The sequence below is a fragment of the Argentina silus genome (assembly GCF_951799395.1).
Source record: "Argentina silus genome assembly, chromosome: 4".
Classification (NCBI taxonomy): domain Eukaryota; kingdom Metazoa; phylum Chordata; class Actinopteri; order Argentiniformes; family Argentinidae; genus Argentina; species Argentina silus.
In genome coordinates, this window is record NC_139658.1 from 24,733,331 (window position 1) to 24,754,017 (window position 20,687).

The following is a 20,687-nucleotide window of genomic DNA, read 5'->3' on the forward strand; positions in this document are numbered from 1 at the left end:
GTGGAGGAGCTGGAGGGGGGAGGGGTGGAGGAGGAGGAAGGATGGAGGAGGTGGAGGTGCAGGAGGTGCAGGAGGTGGAGGGGGGAGGAGGAGGGGGTGGAGGGGTGGAGGGATGGAGGAGGTGGAGGGGGTGGAGGAGGTGCAGGAGGTGGAGGGGGGAGGAGGAGGGGGTGGAGCTGGAGGGGGTGGAGGGGGTGGAGGAGGTGGAGGGGGTGGAGGAGGTGGAGGGGTGGAGGGGTGGAGGGGGTGGAGGAGGTGGAGGTGTAGAGTTACACTTGTCCAGTAAGACAGGAGTCTCTGTCAGCCCCTCTCTCCTCCAGCGTAACAGGAACCCTGAGGAATGTGGGTTTGTTCTCTCTCTCTCTCTGCACCCGGGAGACTGATAAGGCAGCAATGTAATTAAGGAGGGAGGGAGGAGGAGGGGGGGGGGGGAGGGGGGAGGTGTGCTGGCACACTTTGAAGGGCACGGGAATGCTCCGTTGGCACGCAGGGCCCCAGTTCTCTGGCATGGATGTAGCACACACACACACACACACACACACTCCTGCAGGGTCTTATAATACTAACTACTAGGAAAGGGATAGTTGGGGCGTATAGTGAGGTTAGACATGGTAGCAGTGTTTGATACCATTCCTCATTCCATTCCATGCATTACAATGAGCCCGTCCTCTGATGTCTACCTCCACCAGCCTCCCCTGATAGGCTGATACATGATATACAGGAGCTGTAAAGAGGAAGATCTCTGCCTGCGGTGGTGTTGTGGTCATGTATGTGTGTAATGTTGACATGGTTGTGTGCGTGCGTGCGTGCGTGCGTGCGTGCGTGTGTGTGTGTGTGTGTGTGTGTGTGTGTGTGTGTGTGTGTGTGTGTGTGTGTGTGCGTGCGTCTCAGGTATTGAACACGTGAAGGGCTTCAGAGTGTACCTGGAGGATAAGAACCCAGAGGGTAAACAATGCCAGCATATGATCCTCAAAGACCCGCGCCAGCTCAACTTCTCCTACAAGACTGTGGTAAGGGCACCGGATCACCAGGCCTGGTCAGTCGAACCCACTTGGGCCGCGGGCCGCATCGGACCAGACAGTACTGGATGTTACAGCAGCCTGTGTCTTTGAACCTCCTGGATTAGATCAACATTCAAATCATTTCAACAGATGTTTAATTAAGAAGTTTAAATAAGATATTTAACCAACGGTTTCGCACACAGTATGCTGTACACAAACAAGACAAGGACATACAGTACCAGTCAAAAGTTTGGACACACCTTCTCATTCAATGGTTTTTCTTTATTTTTTATTATTTTCTACATTGTAGATTAATATTGAAGACATAAAAACTATGAAGGAACACATATGGAATTATGTAGTAAACAAAAAAGTGTTAAACAAACCAGAATATGTTTTATATTTTAGATTCTTCAAAGTAGTCAGTCACCTTTTGCTTTGATGACAGCTTTGCACAGTCTTGGCAAGGTGTGTCCAAACTTTTGACTGGTACTGTATAGGGTGTAGTATGTAGTATCTAGGGTTAGTATGTAGATACATGGTAAACTACATGGTAAACTCAACTATCAATAAACAAATGTGTCCCATGAGTCATGTTGTGATGCGTTTGTCCCTGACAGAAGCTGGGCTCCCAGCCGTTCCCGGGCCTGGCCTTTGAGACAGACTACATGGTCCGCATCGTCCCCTTCCCCACCTTCATGAACGACAGCTTCTTCCCCCCCTCCTTCCTGCGCACCAACTGTAAGCCCTGAATACTGACTGGGTGGCAGGGGGAGGCTGGAGGAGGTAGAAATCGGAGGACGGGGCTCATTCTAATGCACGGAATGGAATGAGGAACGGTATCAAACACTCTTTTTCGATACTGTTCCGCATTCCATTCCGTGCATTACAACGAGCCCGTCCTCCGATTTCAACCTCCACCAGCCTCCCCTGGTTCAACTCCTTGAGCTGTGGTGCTTGACTTAGTTTGACTGGTACAACGAAACCAACGGAAAAGACCCCAAAAAACGAAATTCCACACCTCAAATCCTGTCAGTACTGGTGATCGTTTGACATGAGGTCTGTTGTAAATCTTTCTAAGTGTGGATGAGGAGGCCTGTCCCAACCTGTCCTCTCCCTGTGTCTCTCCCTCAGCCTGCGAAGTGCTCCTGGGCCCAGACAACCTCGTATGCAAACCATGTGAGTCCCTGTTGGATGTGGTTCTGCTGTGTTGATACCTGCTGTGGTGTATTGAAATCATGTGTGGTGTAGGAGGACACATTAAAAAAAAACAACTGTGGGGGGGATTACCATGTAATCGCAAGGTTCCTGGTTCGATTCCGACCCTCGACCTGCCTTGCATGTCATCCCTCCTCTCTCTCCCATCCCTCCTGTCAATCTCTACTGTCTCTATCCCAATAAAGCAGAAATGCCCTAAAAACATATTTAAAAACAACAACAACTGTAATTGTCTATATTCCAAAAATCCCCTTTTGCTCCTGTGCATCAGCCTCTGTTTCTACCAGGGGAGGCCGGTGGAGGTAGAAATCGGAGGACGGGCTCATTGTAATGCATGGAACGGAATGACGTGTTTGATATCATTCCTCATTCTGTTCCCTGCATTACAATGAGCCCGACCTCCGATATCTACCTCCACCAGCCTCCCCTGGTTTGTGTTCAGTGTTATGGATTCTAATCGTGTCTCTCTGTGATCGTTGTGTTTAGTCTGGAAGCCCAAGACTCTGAACATCTCCCAGCTGGGCTCCAACCTCCACGTGGTGTTTGACCACGCCCCCTCCACCTTCGGCTTCAGCATCTACTACCTGTACTATAAACTCCGCCAGGAAGGACCCTTCAGACTCAAGAGATGCAAACCTGTAAGCCACTTCCTCTTCCTCTATTCCACCCTGGTCTGTTCTATCCTGTACCATTCTATTCACAGCAGGGGAGGCTGGTGGAGGTAGAAATCGGAGGACGGGCTCATTGTAATGCATGGTATGGAACGAGGAATGGGTTTGATACCAGTTCCATGCATCACAATGAGCCGTCCTCCGATTTCTACCTCCACATGTTCCTCTCTGGTGTCTCTCCGTCTCCGGGAGACTTGGGTGTTTCGACTGATATTGAGACATGAGTATGAAAGGAAATCTCTATCACATCGTTATCATCCTCCTCAAGTTCAGTCTGCTGTTAGGCTGTCTCTGTGTCTGTGTCTGTCTGTCTCTGTCTGTCTCTGTGTCTGTGTCTGTCTGTCTCTGTGTCTGTCTCTGTGTCTGTGTCTGTGTCTGTGTCTGTCTGTCTCTGTCTGTCTGTGTCTGTCTCTGTCTCTGTCTGTCTGTGTCTGTCTGTCTGTCTGTGTCTGTCTCTGTCTGTCTGTGTCTGTGTCTGTCTCCGTGTCTGCCTCTGTCTGTGTCTGTCTCTGACTGTCTGTGTCTGTGTATTTCTCTGTCTGTCTCTGTGTCTGTGTGTCTGTCTCTGTCTTTCTCTGTCTCCGTCTCTGTCCCTGTGTCTGTCTCTCTGTCTCCGCCTCTCTCTGTCTCTGTCTTTGTCTCTGTCCCCGTCTCTGTCTCTTTCTCCATCTCTGTCTCCGTCTCCGTCTCCCTGTCTGTGTGGAAGTGAGGTATCCAGGCCTGACTCCTCAGCCTCCAGTAATGTCTCTACCAGACGTGGAGCTACCTGGAGGTAGTTGTTGTACCCAGAGGTGGAGTGTTTCTGGCGGGCAGAGAGCCCTGGTTCACTGGGCCTCTCAGACAACATCTGGCCGCAGGGGAGACAAACACACCTTCTTTCCCCTATTAGTCAGAGGCTGACACACTCTGGGCCAGAGTACGCCACGACCATTCATCTAGTCATTAGAGAGCACTTCCCCAGAACAGCCTCATTACTCACTGAGCAGGGGGGAGGAGGGGAGGAGGAGGGGGGAGGAGGAGGGGAGAGAGGGAGAGGGAGAGGGAGAGGGAGGAGGAGGGGAGCCAGGAGAGGGAGAGGAGCCAGGTTGAATTGTTTAAAATTGTGGACAGAGTATGGACTATCTGTTTATATCATCAACTATCGGGTTGGATCGGTCCTCTCACACATCTGGGTTCTAGTCCAGCCCTAAAACCCAGAACATAAATCGCTGCTAAACAGGTGTTTCTCTTCTCTCGACAGGAATTCAACTTACCCAGAACCACCTGCGTCCTTCAAGACGTGATACCAGGGACCTACGCCATCGAGGTAAAGACTCTCTCACCACCGTTCCAATCAGGGGAGGCTGGCGGAGGTAGAAATCGGAGGACGACGGGCTCATTGTAATGCATGGAACGGTTCAGAGCATTACAATGAGCCCGTCCTCCGATTTCTACCCCCACCGGCCTCCCGTGGTTTCTGTAACACACCCCGGTAGTGAGTCTGGTGGTGTTACCTCCCTGAGGGGGACAGAGGCTGGAGGACTCAGGTTTCTTCTTCTTCTTTTGTCTCTCAGCTCCGAGACGACAGCAACACCACCAGGCGACAGGCCCAGTATCACGTCAGCCAGGGTAAGCTCCCTCCCTCCCTCCATCCCTCCCTGCCTTCATCCCTGCCTTCCTCCCTCCCTCCCTCTCTGCCTCCTTCCCTCCCTGCCTTCCTCCCTCCATCCCTCCATCCCTCCATCCCTCCCTCCCTCCCTGCCTTCATCCCTGCCTTCCTCCCTCTCTGCCTCCCTCCCTCCTTCCCTCCCTGCCTTCCTCCCTCCACCCCTCCCTGCCTCCCTGCCTCTCTCCCTCCCTGCCTCCCTGCCTCCCTTCCTCCCTCCCTCCACCCCTCCCTGCCTCCCTCTCTCCCTCCCTCCCTCCCTGCCTCCCTCCCTCCCTCCCTCCCCCAGTCACAGTTCCCTCTGGGCGTTTTCTCTCTGTGTTAGTGCACTCCTTTTACATAAGACAGAAAGCTTCACGGTTGCATTTCATTTCTGACCTTTTTAGATATCTTTGAAAGAAGTGTGTGTGTGTGTGTGTGTGTGTGTGTGTGTGTGTGGAAATGGATTGGAAGAAGGGTATATAGAGTAAATAAATGAGTAAGTAAATGAGTTTGAGGGAAAAGTCGTTCTGTACAGCGCAGTGTTTTGATTGGTCTGTCTCGTCCCGTCTCTCTCCTCCTCCTCAGTGTACTCGCCGTGGGCGGGGCCTATCCGCGCCATGGCGATCACGGTGCCGCTGGTCATCATGTCCGCCTTCGCCACCCTCTTCACCGTCATGTGCCGTAAGAAACAACAAGGTCCGTTTAGAGGTTCTGATGCTAAATTAATATTAATATCCCCAAAGAGATTAATACAGTTCTACTCTACTGTACTGTACTGTACTCTATTCTGTTATATTCTACTCTACTCTACTGTAGTCTACTCTACTCTACCCTACCCTACCCTACCCTACTCTACCCTACTTTACCTTACCTTACCCTACCCTACCTTACCTTACCCTACCCTACCCTACCCTACCTTACCTTACCTTACCTTACCTTACCCTACCTTACCTTACCTTACCCTACCCTACCTTACCCTACCCTACCCTACCCTACCCTACCTTACCTTACCTTACCTTACCTTACCTTACCCTACCCTACCCTACCCTACCCTACCCTACCCTACCCTACTCTACCCTACCCTACCCTACCCTACCCTACCCTACCCTACCCTACCCTACCCTACCCACCAGTCTACTTCCACTACCTCTTATTTGTAACCAGTCGTGCATAAAGACAAAGACTAGATTACTGGATTACTCCATAATTACTCCATTCATCTCAGTGGATCTGCCTCCTCTAGTCGTATTCTTCCACATTACAATAGAAACAATAAAAGGTCACCAGAACATCCTACACCGTGCCGTGCCTGTACCTGTGCCTGTACGAGCCCGTCTCCGAGGGCAGTACACTGTTCTAATCTGTTCCCTTCTCCGCCTCTCCCCTCACCTCTCTGTCGCTGGGTCTCAGAGAACATCTACTCCCACCTGGACGAGGACAGTTCTGAGTCGTCCTCTCACACCACGGCCCTGAGCTCGGACCGGCCCTGGCCCAGACCCAAGGTGTTGGTCTGCTACTCCTCCAAGGACGGCCCCAAGCACCTCAACGTCATCCAGGCCTTCGCCTTCTTCCTGCAGGACTTCTGCGGCTGTGAGGTGAGCTGGAGAAGCGAACACCAGATCACAGAGAAGCTAGCTGGGGATGTGGGCCGTGTCTGCCCCCTGCTGGACGATACCAGGATTGAATGATGACCTCTATTATGGATTTTTAATTAACTTTATTGATTTAAGGGCTTCAAATGCAACATAGGACAGGATAATTAAATAATCCAGACAGACCAGACTGATCACAGCAAGCAGCAGGCAGTATAATGCCACACTGTATCATTATATGACATCATAACAATTAATTGAACAAAATGTGATAAAATTATCCTTTCATGAAGAATGATGCAGGAGGCAAAGAAAAACATTAAAACTAACAGCCCATTCCTGTGTGTGTGTGTGTGTGTGTGTGTGTGTGTGTGTGTGTGTGTGTGTGTGTGTGTGTGTGTGTGTGTGTGTGTGTGTGTGTGTATGCATTTGTGTGTATGCGTACGTGTGTGCGTGTGTGTGTGTACGTGCGTGTGTGTGTGTGTGTGTGTGTGTGTGTGTGTGTGTGTGTCCGTCCGTTCATCCCAGGTGGTGCTGGACCTGTGGGAGCACCTGGAGATCTGCAGGGAGGGTCAGATGTCGTGGCTGAGTCGTCAGATCGACCAGGCCCACTTCATCATCACCGTCTGCTCCCGGGGGCTGAAGCACTACGTGGAGAAGAAGAGCCGCAAGGGGAAGCCCCCCGCCGCCCCCCCCAGCTCCACCCCCCACCCCAGTTCCGCCTCCTCCTCCCCGGCCTCCGCGGCAGGGGCGACCCCCGGGGCCTCCGCCTTGGTGGGAGGGACCAACGGAGACCTGTTCGTGGTGGCGGTGGCCCTGATCGCCGAGAAGCTTCGCGAGGCTCGTCAGAGCGACCGGGACCTGTCACGGTTCATGGCGGTGTACTTTGACTACTCCCATGAGAGCGACGTCCCCACCATGCTCGGCCTGGCGCCCCGCTACAAGCTGATGGACCAGCTGCCGGGGCTGTTCGCCTGCCTCCACTCCCGCCTCCCCGAGCGCGAGCCCCAGCCGCTCAACGTCAGCAAGAGGAACTACTTCCGGAGCAAGTCTGGCCGCTCGCTCTACGTGGCCATCTGCAACATGCACCAGCACATCTCGCTGGAGCCCGATTGGTTCGAGAGGCAGCTGATGCCGCACCCCGTCCCGTCGCAGAAGCCCCAGCGCTCCTCCTCCTCCCCCCTCCTGGAGAAGTTTGACTCGGGGCTCGTCCTCAACGAGGTGATCTTCAAGATCCCCGGGGAGGGAGAGGGGACCCTGAGGAACGTCCTGTCCCTCCCGGCCTCCCTCAGCCTGGGCCACTGCTCCTACTCCCTGCCCGGGCCCAGCTCTGCCAGCCTCTCCCAGGGGGAACCTGGAGGTGGGGGACCCTCTACCCAGGACGGGCTCCCCCCTCTCAGACCTCCACCCACCCAGGCAGACGGCTCCGCCAGCCCCCCTGAGATGCCCAGGGACTCGGGCATCTACGACTCATCAGTGCCCTCCTCAGAGCTGTCCATACCGCTGATGGAGGGACTGTCACCTGACCAGGCAGACCTCTCCTCATTGGCTGACAGCGAGTCATCCTCTTCGGGACTAGGTAATATTCTACTTTATTCTGTTCTATTCTATTATATTTTGTTCTATTATATTTTGTTCTATTCTATTCTGTTCTGTTCTGTTCTGTTCTGTTCTGTTCTGTTCTGTTCTGTTCTGTTCTGTTCTGTTCTGTTCTATTCTATTCTAAACACAGTAAAGTAATTTAGAACATTTTAGTTTGATTATATTAATCTTATTATATATTAATAATCATACATATGCTCATATTATCAGCAATGACACTTAAAGTCATTTATTATCATATAATTAATATTTAAGAATATTGTGTTTTCTCAAAATGAACTTGAGTTGAGACGTTTGGATCACGAAGCCATTTACCCCTGTTGCCCTGTGGCAGACTGAGACACCTGTAACCTGAGTCCCTGTGTGTGTGTGTGTGTGTGTGTGTGTGTGTGTTTCCAGGTGACGAGGAGCCCCCTGCTGTCAGCTCTCTGCATTGCACCATGCCAGTCCCCATGCCTGTCCCCACAACCACCACCACCATCTGTAAAGCAGAGCTCCACCACCACCACCACCTCCACCACCACCACCTCCACCACCTGGACCAGAGTGATGGACCCCCCCCTGTGGCCATAGCCGTACCCCTGTAGTGGACCCCGCCACCCGGACACGCCTCGACACTTTACTGCCTTCCATTTCAGCTGACGATGCAGAACCACTCCCATAAACTCCATCATACCGACCGTCCACAACGACACCAAGTTTCTCCATGTTGACTGTGACCCGTAGTCTGCTCAGCCAATCAAGGGCTTGTTATACACATGACCACCAAGGCGTCGGAACCACCCGGAAGACTTACCAAGCTGGCGTGGATGCTATCTACAGCGGTTCTGACATTTTTCAGACTCTGTGTGGACTTTGGGTTGATTAGAAGACGATGACATCGTCCCGATATTTGCAAGCCTTCCTCGAGCGCCGCAGACAGCGGTCTGAACTGTGTTAAAGGCAAGGCGCTACTTAACCAAAGAGGTTGTATCTTTTATAATGTGCAACCTTGCCCTTTTTAAATGTTAGCGGTACAGAGTTGTTTAGTTTTTAGACGGCAGCACAAACAACTGTTTCTCAAAATGGCTGAGTTGTCTTCTCCAACACTTTTTACAAGTGCTGAGTTCCATATCGCCCCCTGGCCCCTAGCTCCTAGCTCCTAGCTCCTAGCTCCTAGACACTCCCATAGATCTGAGAGGATTGGATAGGTGGAGGCGATATGGCGAAATGTTCACCCAGCCAATCAAAGTGGCGTTATAACCATATTGCTTCCATCTAGGGGTTAGAGGTCAGGGGTCAGGGGTTGTATTGGAATGGGGCCTCTCTGTAATGTGCTTTATACTGGGCGACGATGCCATGAACCTGTGGTGGTATTTACCACGTTGTGTTGAATGTGCGATTGAGAGGGCATTTATGTGTTTGTGCTTCATTTTAATTTATTGTCGATTAAATAACTTGTAAGGTACGCCAACAGGAGCCTACGAGGGGCCAACAGGAGCCTACGAGGGGCCAACAGGAGCCTACGAGGGGCTGAGGAACTGAGTCTGTGTGGAAGCACTTTTTAATCTTTTTTGGATTTTATGAAATGTTCTTTTCTTAACACATCAAATGGTTCACCACTCTAAATGTTTGGGTTTCAGAGACAGCTCTAAGATAAGAATGTTTACGTCTAAAAAAACCAATTGTACCGTTACTCTTTTATGAATTTCCCTTCTCTAATGTCATGAACAATCTTAATTCTTTGGGAAATGGACAGGGACCTGATTTTAGGAGGATTATGGTTGAGAAATGGACAGGGACCTGATTTTAGGAGGATTATGGTTTTATTAACGATGCTTTTATTTGAGACTTGGTAACTTACCTACAGAGTGCTGTATAACCCAGTCTGTGGATTTGGGTCCGCTCCAGTGTATGTTCTGATAAAGCTTTTTGGAGGAGAATACCAACTCTTCAACAGTCAATTTGAAGTGAATTAACAAACGTTCGTTTTTTGTAAATATGCAAAGTTTTGTCTTTGAAAATATCCGTTTTACTATAAGTTTTGTATAGTTTTTAGATTATTAGTTTTTTTCTACATTATATATAAACATTGTACTGTTTTATAGTACTCTAATGTAGGAACTAAATATCAAATTAAATAAAAAAGTTTGTTTTTCATTATTTAATGCTTTGTGTGTCATTTAGTCTCATTGTAATTAACATCGAAGGAAGACTACGTTGAAACGTTGCTGCAATGTCAATCACGTCCTCTAGATGGCGACAGAGTTGTATAGTAGGCGCCGGCAGGAGAGCAGTGGAGTTTATAGAGCGTTTCCCTCTTTTGCAGGCCACAATGAACACATTCCCTAGATACAGTCTAGTACACAAACATAGCTGATATTCTGTAGAATAAACCGGTTATTCTGGGAAGCTCTATTAGAAGCTCTATGGATGAGAACGATGACAGTACGGTTGTGATCAGAAGTGAAGATGAAGTGAACTGTTCTATTAAAGGGAGTTTTCCAGTATTGGGGTTTCCTACGTTTTCAACTCCACTATGACCAAGAGCTCAAATGTGGTGTTAGCTAAATGCACCTGTAGTATTACAGTCGGGGCAGCAGGGTACAGGTCGCCACCGCTGTGGCCTACGTTTGACATTGCTTTAATATAGCCGACTGTATGTAGTGTATACCTCATGCAAATCCATATTTTCCGATTTAGTAATCAATATTGTTTAATGTAACCCATAGATACAGTTTTCATTACGTATACATGGGCTGTGTTGAAGATCAGTAGGTAGAAACGTTGTATTCAACTCCACTTTTCAAATAGGATAGACAGATAGATAGTTAGCTAGATAGATAGACAGATAGATAGATAGATTACTGGCCATGCATGAAAAGGTCTTTACAGTGTGCGGATAGAAAATTGACCGATGACTCCACTTCCTCTACAGTATGCTGTGTAATGCCCATGTTTAATCATGTCCCTGCTGCTGGGCGGCGCTGCAAAGCTGATCCAACTCAGAGAGGACTATAGTCTGTGTCCTCTGGAGCGGCAACGGTTGAAACAACTCTGAAGACAAAAAAGAAGCAGAAAAGCTGATGGATTCAACAACAACGCGAGTCCAGGAGCGACGCTAAATGGATGTAAATATTGTCTTCAAACTTGATCGTTGTTGACGACCCGTTTGATCATAACCGGCAACACGTTTTCGTTCAGATTTCGTTTCGCTCATTGGAGTTCCTCCTGTATCTGTATGATAAGAGAACCCGATAGCACTTTTGTTTATTTATCTTTCCGGTTTTTTTTGGAGTTTGTAATATTTCATCATATCTAAACACATGCAAAAAGGCGATGGAAACAATGAAGTTTCAGGGTAAGATACTTTTCTAATCAGAACTGAAAATCTTTCTCATTTGCATAACTGAAAGTCAGCCGCTCAGAGAAAACCCACTCATAAGTCATCCATAAAAACAATCACAATGTGTATGTCTTTATGTCTTTAATAAGAATGACCCTATTAAAGGTACGTTGTGCCAAGCTGAGTGACATTGAGCAGACGTGTGTTGCATCGGACTGTATCAATGTTATTACACCGACATAGTCATCTTTATTGATCTTATCAGTATCACTCACTCTGCGTGTTATCAGATCTGATAGTGTGACTAGTGCCCAATAAGACTGGTAATACACGGTATGACAACATGTGACGCTGAAATCAAAATCAACTGAGCCTTAACACAGTGTAATGCAGTTATTCCTCACATGAAATAATGGTAGCTACTTCACATCAGTGGTAGCTAATTCACATCAGTTTTGAGCGTATTTAGAATGTAGTTCACGTATCTTTGTTGTATTGCACCAGGTCTTTCATCTGCCGACCAGATGAGGCTGATTTGAGATCAGTAAAGGGTTAAAACGGTCAACCGTAAGATAGGATCCGCTTCGTGACTCAAGTTTCCGCGAGGTTGACTGTGAATGATAGTCTGCTTCTCGTCACAACAGGGGCCTAAGGGTGAGACAGCGGACGCTGGTGACCTCACATACGACACGCTTGTGCTGTCTTTGTCTGATCTCAGTGCCGCTGGTCCAGATCCATCAGCAGCACAAACATCGCGCCAAGGTGTGGAATGCTGACGGCCTGTTTGTCGGTTCCACTGTAGGAACACTCAGTTCAGGAGTTCCACTGAGAGTGTGACGAGTGAGAGTTCGGATTCGGATTCGGAACCGTTTCGAAACTCGTTCTCATAATGGTTTCTGTTCTACTTTCTTTTCTTCTCCATGCTTGTGACACTGACACATGATAGCCGAAACCTCAGAGGTAAACGAACTCTATAACCCCTTCATGGTGATGATGCTGATGAAGAAATATGGCGGTTTTCCTTGCTATATTCATATTCTATATTCATATATTGAGGTAGATATAAACGGTACATTTCTACCACTTTTAATCCATGATAACGTTTTTATCATAACATGAATGTGTTTTAATCATATACAGTATCAGCACCACAAAGGAGGCAGGCAGGAATCGGAGGACGGGCTCAGTGTAATGCATGGAATGGAATCAGGAATGGTATCACACGTGTTTGATACCATTCCTAATTCCATTCCATGCATTACACTGGGCCCGTCCTCCGATTCCTGCCTCCACCAGCCTCCCCTGCAGCACCAGTATCCCCTACTAACCGATTCCCTATTTTTTCTGCTTCTCAAAACGAGCCTCACACATAAAGTCAAAATCAAGGATGACGACAGGTGACAGAGATGACCATTTGTCTCCTGGCTCTTCTCTTCACCTGTCCCCCCCCCCCCCCCCCGATCGTCAACAGGTGTGGCCCCCCCCCCCCTCCCGAGGCCCTCACAGCGTCCGACTAGCCCCCTGCCCTGTCTACACAGCGTCGACTAGCCCCCTGCCCTGTCTACACAGCGTCGACTAGCCCCCTGCCCTGTCTACACAGCGTCGACTAGCCCCCTGCCCTGTCTACACAGCGTCGACTAGCCCCCTGCCCTGTCTACACAGCGTCGACTAGCCCCCTGCCCTGTCTACACAGCGTCGACTAGCCCCCTGCCCTGTCTACACAGCGTCGACTAGCCCCCTGCCCTGTCTACACAGCGTCGACTAGCCCCCTGCCCTGTCTACACAGCGTCGACTAGCCCCCTGCCCTGTCTACACAGCGTCGACTAGCCCCCTGCCCTGTCTACACAGCGTCGACTAGCCCCCTGCCCTGTCTACACAGCGTCGACTAGCCCCCTGCCCTGTCTACACAGCGTCGACTAGCCCCCTGCCCTGTCTACACAGCGTCGACTAGCCCCCTGCCCTGTCTACACAGCGTCTGACTAGCCCCCTGCCCTGTCTACACAGCGTCGACTAGCCCCCTGCCCTGTCTACACAGCGTCGACTAGCCCCCTGCCCTGTCTACACAGCGTCTCGGCCCAGTGTACATACCACGGCCTGTCTGGTATTTCGGAGAGCGAGGGGGGGGTCGATTCAGGGGTGATTCCAGCGCAGGGGGAGAGGAGCATCGAAGCGTGCTCCGGCCCTAATCCCCGAGATAATCCCTTTTCAATGTGTCAGAAATAATCTTTTGACATGGTCTGACTGGGCCCGCGCTGTGCCCCTGGTAGAGCCTGCTATCTCTGCGTCCCCCTTCCTTGCTGGGATTAGCGGGCCCTCCCGGTCCCTGTCACGCCAGCCCAGCGAGGGTCCCATGGTGGTGGTTCTCTGCTTCTCTCCTCCTCTCTCAGGCCTCATCGGCCCTCTGTCCTCCTCCTCCACCTCCTCCTCCACCTCCACCTCCCACACTCTGGGTGCAGTCTGCTAACTATGAGGTAATGGCAGATTGTAGGGAGGGATTGTGTGTGTGTGTGTGTGTGTGTGTGTGTGTGTGTGTGTTTGTGCAGCCCTGATTGCAGAGTGCAAGGAGTCAAGAGAATGCTGGAAATCGTCTGTAGTGCTGCTGTCATGGTTACCCCTCCCTTACAGTGTGGTCAAGTGTGGCAATGTGTTGAGAAGCGTGGGAACCACGTGAGGCTGGGGGAGGTAGAAATCGGAGGATGGGCTCATTGTAATGCATGGAATGGAATAAGGAATGGTAGGTTGACACCATTCCTCATTCCATTCCATGTATTACAATGAGCCCATCCTCCGATTTCTACCTCCACCAGCCTCCCTTGGTGGGAGCTACACTCTTTTATTTCTCTCCATCTCTCCAAACAGTCCTAGATGATAATTGTGGGTTTGTGTTCCACTCTGCTCTTTTTTCCATAGAAAATACTTTCAGTATCATCATTAACTTCCCATTAAAAGTTTCCCCCCTGACAGAGAATCACATTTAGGGAAAGTCAGGGAAACTCTTTTTGCTGTGACAGTGCTTGTGAACTATCGGTTTGTTTTGAGGTTTAGATGAAAGTGGAAGTTCTAATAGAAACTCAAAACTGTGGATTTCCTTGATTAGGGAATCTGATGTTACATCAGACGAAAAGAGCTACATTGAGTTGATAGGAAGGACAGCTAGCGTGGGCTAGCTGATGGACATTGTCAAATGGGCTGGTGTTTTCTGATAATCTTCGTAGAGTTGATAAACTTCATTCGGCAAACCTTTGAATCGACCAATAAAACAGCTGTTTACGACATGGTCATCGAGGTGTACAGCAGGGGAGGCTGGCGGAGGTAGAAATCGGAGGACGGGCTTATTGTAATGCATGGAATGGAATAGGAATGGTATCACACGTGTTTGATACCATTCCTAATTCCATTCCATGCAAAATGCAAAATTTCAGAAAATGATGTCATGGCTTCTGACAGGCTAATTGACATCATTTGAGTCAATTGGAGGTGTGCCTGTGGATGCATTTTAAGGCCTACCTGAGTTTAAATGTATTTGGCTAAGGTGTATGTAAACTTCCGACTTCAACTGTATATGGTTCGGGTCTGTGGTGTTCTGGTGACTGTGTCTGTAGGTTGTGTTGTGACGAGAGAGAATCGATGTGAAACAGACGTCAAGTTGTTGCAAACAACTTCGACTTGTTTTGGCCGATTTTGTCCCCCAATTTCGACTTGTTCTGGCCGAGTCACAAGTTTCTCTACTGTAAATAAATTAATACGAATAAAAGTATTATATAACGGAAAGTATTATTAAGTAATTCTCCTTTCTTCTAGCATTGTGACTGCCTATGGCCCCTGGTCCGAGCAATAGATTACTTTCTTATGATGACTGATGGATAGATGATTCACTTACCCGGTCAAATGTATTTGTTGTCAGTCGCTTTGGATAAAGCCGCCTGCTAAATGCCATAAATGCAATTGTAAATGTAACTTGCGACCTCTGACCTGACAACACATGACCGTCTCCTCAAACACCTGATGTTAACCAGCTACGTTAGGGTCGGTAGGGTGTTTGAACTTGAGGAGTGAGTTCTACCATCTCAACTGGCTTACAGATGCTCTGTTAGTTCCCATAGGAAAGTGGGAGAAGGAGGAGGTCTGGGAAAGGAGTGTGGTGGTTGATAGATGTTCTGGTCTGGGCAGAGCCTTGCTTCAGTTAGAAGGCAGAGGGTGTGGTGGCCAGCATGAATGTGTCCCTCCCTGCCCAGTGCATGTACCAACACCATGTTGAATACAGATGTCTCTCCCTCTAATACACCCAGAACCAAAACCAGAGGCCTACTCACAGGGGAGGCTGGCGGAGGTTGAAATCGGAGGACGGGGCTCATTGTAATGCCTGGAATGGAATGAGGAATGGTATCAAACACGTGTGCGATTTCAACCTCCAAGCTCCTCCGATTTCAACCTAAACACCATTCCTCCTACCATTCCATGCGTTACAATGAGCCCATCCTCCAATTTCTACCTCCACCAGCCTCCCCTGGCCTACCCATATGATGAGTCACAGTGACAGATGGTTTATAGATGTTCAACTAACAAGCAGTAACCTGTTAAACCAACTGTTTACTACTAACCCCTAAAACTAACCATGAGCCTGACCTGGCACATACGCTACAGGCTATGGTGGGTAACCACATGACCAAGCCTCAGGGTTATATACAGTAGTGTACTGTACTGTATTAACCCCCATACAGACACACACCCACACACCCACACACACACACACACCCACACACACCAAAACACACGCACGCACACACACACACACACACAAACACACACACACACTACGCACACAAACAAGCACACACACACACACACACACACACACAGACACACAAACACACATATGCACACAAACAAACACACACACACACACACACACAAACACACACTTGACATGATGCAGTACAGCAGGGCTAAAGTCCCTGCCTGCCCACTGATAAGAGAGAGAGAAAGTGTTCATACAACCAGAGAATCTCTCCTCCTTAGGCGGCCTGAGATACGTTGAGATACGCACGTTTAGGAGTGAAGAGATGAGTTCTGTTATCAGCAGGGTTGGGCGATATCAACATTTTCTTATTCCCGATATTACTTTAGAAAATCACAGTATACGATGATATCATCCGTTTTTGTGAGCGAAATAAATGACCAAATGCCAATTTGATTATTATCAGGTAGTGATGAACGGGTTTAGGTGGGATTCTCAACAGAGAGTTTGATGAAGAAGGCTGTGTTCTCTGCTGGCTAGTAGCTTCTACTACTGGATGTTGTACGTTGTAATATTTTGGTAGAAAGTTTGCTTCGGCTCTGAAGAGAGCGGATGGATTTCTGCTGGAGAACTGAGGAGGGATGGGAGGGAAGGGGAGGGGAGGGGGTTGCGCCAGTACCACAACATGTGATAGGCAGACACTGACATGTGATCGGCTGACACTGACACTTGGAGAGAGAAGAAAAGGCTGTCCAAACATTAAGTTGTGACAGTCTTTTGGTTGTCGGGCTGCCGGTCGGCAGGTGGGAGGCGGGAGCGGCGAAGATGCATCTGTTTGTTTGCGCATGCCGAAAGCAGCGGAGAGGCAAAACAGCGGACAGGTGAGAAAAAGCTTTGGGACTATTTAATTGCCGGCTAATCGCTCATCCTCTCTGCACCTCGCTGTTTTAGATCCGGTTAGGTCGACTACTGGAGGAGGTCTGCGGGCTTTTAGGGAACGAACGCATCAGGGTTAAACTTATTTCCCGCATGCATGAACCCGCTCAAAAGTTGTACATGTATACTGTGTGTGTACAGTATGTGTGTGTGTGTGTGTGTGTGTGTGTGTGTGTGTCTAGGCTCTGGGTGTGAGTATAGAGTTGAGATGAGTGCTGTTATCAGAGAGATAAGGACTTCCCTGATACTGGGACGTATGATTCTCATCAGCTCAGCATTGTACTGGATGTACTCTGGCTGGCTGGCTGTCTGGCTGGCTGGCTGTCTGGCTGGCTGTCTGTCTGGCTGTCTGTCTGGCTGTCTGGCTGGCTGTCTGGCTGTCTGGCTGGCTGGCTGGCTGTCTGGCTGGCTGGCTGTCTGGCTGGCTGGCTGTCTGTCTGGCTGTCTGGCTGGCTGTCTGGCTGGCTGGCTGTCTGTCTGGCTGGCTGGCTGGCTGTCTGGCTGGCTGTCTGGCTGTCTGGCTGGCTGGCTGTCTGTCTGGCTGTCTGGCTGGCTGGCTGGCTGTCTGTCTGGCTGTCTGGCTGTCTGTCTGTCTGGCTGGCTGGCTGGCTGGCTGGCTGGCTGGTTCTATCACATCATTGGTTCTCAGACAGGAAGTACTACCAAGAGGGAGGTTCAGATGGAACACTCACCAATGTAAAGTCACATGACCTTCTTCAGCTCAATAAATGCTTTTACATGTCAGAGTGGTGTCCCTCCTGGCAGGGTCATTCACATGGTGTCGTCTCATATAGTGTGTGTGACTGTGTCACTTTTATGTGTGTGTGTGTGTCTGTGTCCCCTTTATGTGTGTGTGTGTGTGTGTCTGTGTCCCCTTTGTGTGTGTGTGTGTGTGTGTGTGTGTTCAGACCCCCCCCCCCCTCCCTAGAGTCTTATCACAGCTTGACAACCTGGACCTGGTGTTCATGTACCTGGTACGGTGAAGGTGTTCATGTACCTGGTACGGTGAAGGTGTTCATGTACCTGGTACGGTGAAGGTGTTCATGTACCTGGTACGGTGAAGGTGTGCTTCACCTCTACAGGATTCCATAGGTAGCCTACAGGTCACATGGTCTAGTGCAGGTCACATAATGTCAGGTCACATAAAAATCGTTAATGTTCTGTGTGTGTGTGTTTTCAGTGTGTGTGTGTGAGTGTTTTCAGTGTGTGTGCCTGCGTGTTTGGTGCTGGCAGTGTCTGTGTGTGTGTGTGTGTGCGCATGTGTGTGTGCGTGTGTGTGTCTGTGTGTGTGTGTGTGTGTGTGTGTGTGTGTGTGTGTGTGTGTGTGTCTCTGTGTGTGTGTGTGTGTGTGTGTGTGTGTGTGTGTGTGTGTGTGTGTGTGTGTGTGTGTGTGTGTGTGTGTGTGTGTGCGTGTTTGGTGCTGGCAGTGTGTGGACGTCAGTTTCCCCTGCTAGAGAACGGAAGGTGTATGTTGTTGGAAAGTGTGAGAGCAGTTCCCTTGGGTCTGGGCTGGAGGGCTCGCTGACTCACACACAGACACACACACACACACACACACACACACACACACACACACACACACACACACACACACACACACACACACACATGGCCTTATATAGACACACACACGCAAGCACACACACACACGCTCTCATGTTGAGGCTGGACAAACAAACAACACACAAACACATCAAGTGGCTTTTGGTGCTAGAGTTGCCTACATGCTCCTCAAATAAGCAACAGACAAGTCCACACACTGCCTTCAAGTCTTTCTCAAGTGACCTGTGTGTGTGTATATGTGTGTTTAGTCAACTGTCTTAGATAAACACAGCAGTGAGACACAGCAGCGTGTGTCTTGTTGTTGTGTGTCTTGTTGGTTGATGAGTTTACAGACTGCTGCTGTGTAATTACTGGAGGACTCCGGCAAAGGACTCAACTGCACGACTCAGAGACAAAAACTTAAATCCAAAAGAATAGTCTTTACTTTCAGAAAGGTTCGGTACACAGGTAGGCAGATAACCCAGGAAGGGGGTAGGCAAGGCAGGGTTTGGTACACAGGCAGGCAGATAACCCAGGAAGGGGGTAGGCAAGGCAGGGTTTGGTACACAGGCAGGCAGATAACCCAGGAAGGGGGTAGGCAAGGCAGGGTTTGGTACACAGGCAGGCAGTTCAAAAAGGCAGGCAGATAATCCGATAAGGGATCGGAAAAAGACAAAGTCAGAAACACACTCAGAGATAAAAAGAAGAAAAAGAAAAAAAGAAAACATTATCACTATGAAAAATCGCTGGAACGCTTGACACAAGGTACAAAGATGAACTGGCACAGAGACGGGAACACACAGACTAAACACAGGGAAGGATGATGAGGAACAGGTGAAGCAGGGCGGGGGAGACGATCACAGGGCAGGAGGTGAAGAGTCTGAAACCAGAGACAAGGTGAGGAGCACAAAACTAACAGGAAACAAAAAATGAATCGCATGAAACAAAGACAAACATAAACTAAGAAACCGGACGAGACGTTACATGCTGGATGTGTGTCTGTTCTTGACCTTCTGTGGACACACAACACACAACACACAACACACAACACACAACACACCTTTGATGTTCACATGTGGCTAGAAGCACCAACTCTCCTTCAAACACACAGAGCTGTAGACACAGAGGCAAACATGCATGTGTGAGCACACACACACACACACACACACACACACACACACACACACACACACACACAGACACACACACACAGACAAACACACACAGCTTACCAAGCCCATCGACGGAAATCAAATCAAAGAAAAACAAATTACATCCAAATAATTCAATCAAGGAAACCATGCAATTTTTGAAAAAGAACATCCAAAGCACTTCTATAACTCTGCCTCTAATCCATGTGTGTTATTATTGGCTGCAGACAGACTGTGAGCAGGCCAGGGTCAGGGTAGGTCCTGGGGCGGGGGCTGGGGTCAGGGGCGGGGGCTGGGGCGGGGGCTGGGTCAGGGGCGGGGGCGGGAGCTAGGGGTTGGGGTTGGGTTATAGGGCTGATGGCTGGGGCTAGGACTGGGGCTGGGGCTGGGATTGGGACTGGGTTATAGGGCTGGGACTGGGGCTGGGACTGGGTTATAGGGCTGGGACTGGGGCTGGGGCTGGGGCTGGGGCTGGGGTAGGGGTAAAGGGCTGGGGCTGGGGCTGGGGTAAAGGGCTGGGGCTGGGGCTGGGGCTGGGCTGCAGCTGATGCCTTCAGCAGGTGTAGACACGGGGGTGATCCTATAAAGCCATGAAATGTGTCATACTCCCCTGCACCTCATAGGAGGCCGTCAGAGCCCCTGTTACTGGATAGCCCTCTCAGATCAGCCTGCTGTAATGTCATATTCTTTAGTGAGGAGAGAGAGAGACTTTCTCAGACTGAAACCTGAGAGCCAGGGCTTTGAAATGCACCCGACTGATGCTGCAGGGGTGGGGGTGGGGGGGTGTGTTAGATGTGTGTGTGTGTGTGTGTGAGTGAGAGATTGTGTGCGCGTGTGCGTGTGTGTGTGTGTGTGTGTGTGTGCGTGTGTGCGAGTGAGAGATTGTGTGTGTGTGTGTGTGTGTGAGGTGGCGCGGTGGCCTGTTGTTGGGCTGTGTGATCAGCTCCAGCTCATAATCACGTATCTCTCTCTGTGATCTGATCACTGATTCCTCGCCTCTCTGAATCTTCATTTTCTATTCAGGATTTTTGCAACGGGATGGGAGATTACACGCACAATGCTCTCTAGGCAAAATCACACACGTAATTTGATACCATTCCTTATTCTATTCCATGCATTACAATGAGCCCGCTGTCCCGTTCAACCCGAGGGAAGTTGCCCTTAGGCTTAGCGACTAGTCACAGGTCAGTTTCACGATTCCCACAGATGGTAAAGGATTGATTGTGGGCCTGAGGAAATGCATTTACAGTACAAAGAACAGTCATGTAACAGTTTATGCTTTAT

The 20,687-nt window shown here is 49.6% G+C and overlaps 1 protein-coding gene across 1 annotated transcript; it reads left to right on the top strand.

Annotated features, from left to right (window-relative positions):
* The first annotated feature begins 840 nt into the window (after positions 1–840).
* il17rd (interleukin 17 receptor D) lies at positions 841–9,847 on the top strand. The gene is made up of 10 exons (XM_083669311.1): positions 841–1,010; positions 1,622–1,742; positions 2,136–2,180; positions 2,706–2,857; positions 4,131–4,196; positions 4,444–4,498; positions 5,103–5,213; positions 5,928–6,112; positions 6,638–7,688; positions 8,111–9,847. The coding sequence occupies exons 1-10, from the start codon at positions 963–965 to the stop codon at positions 8,296–8,298; spliced, it is 2,022 nt and encodes a 673-aa protein (XP_083525437.1). The 5' UTR covers positions 841–962; the 3' UTR covers positions 8,299–9,847.
* The last annotated feature ends 10,840 nt before the right edge of the window (positions 9,848–20,687 follow it).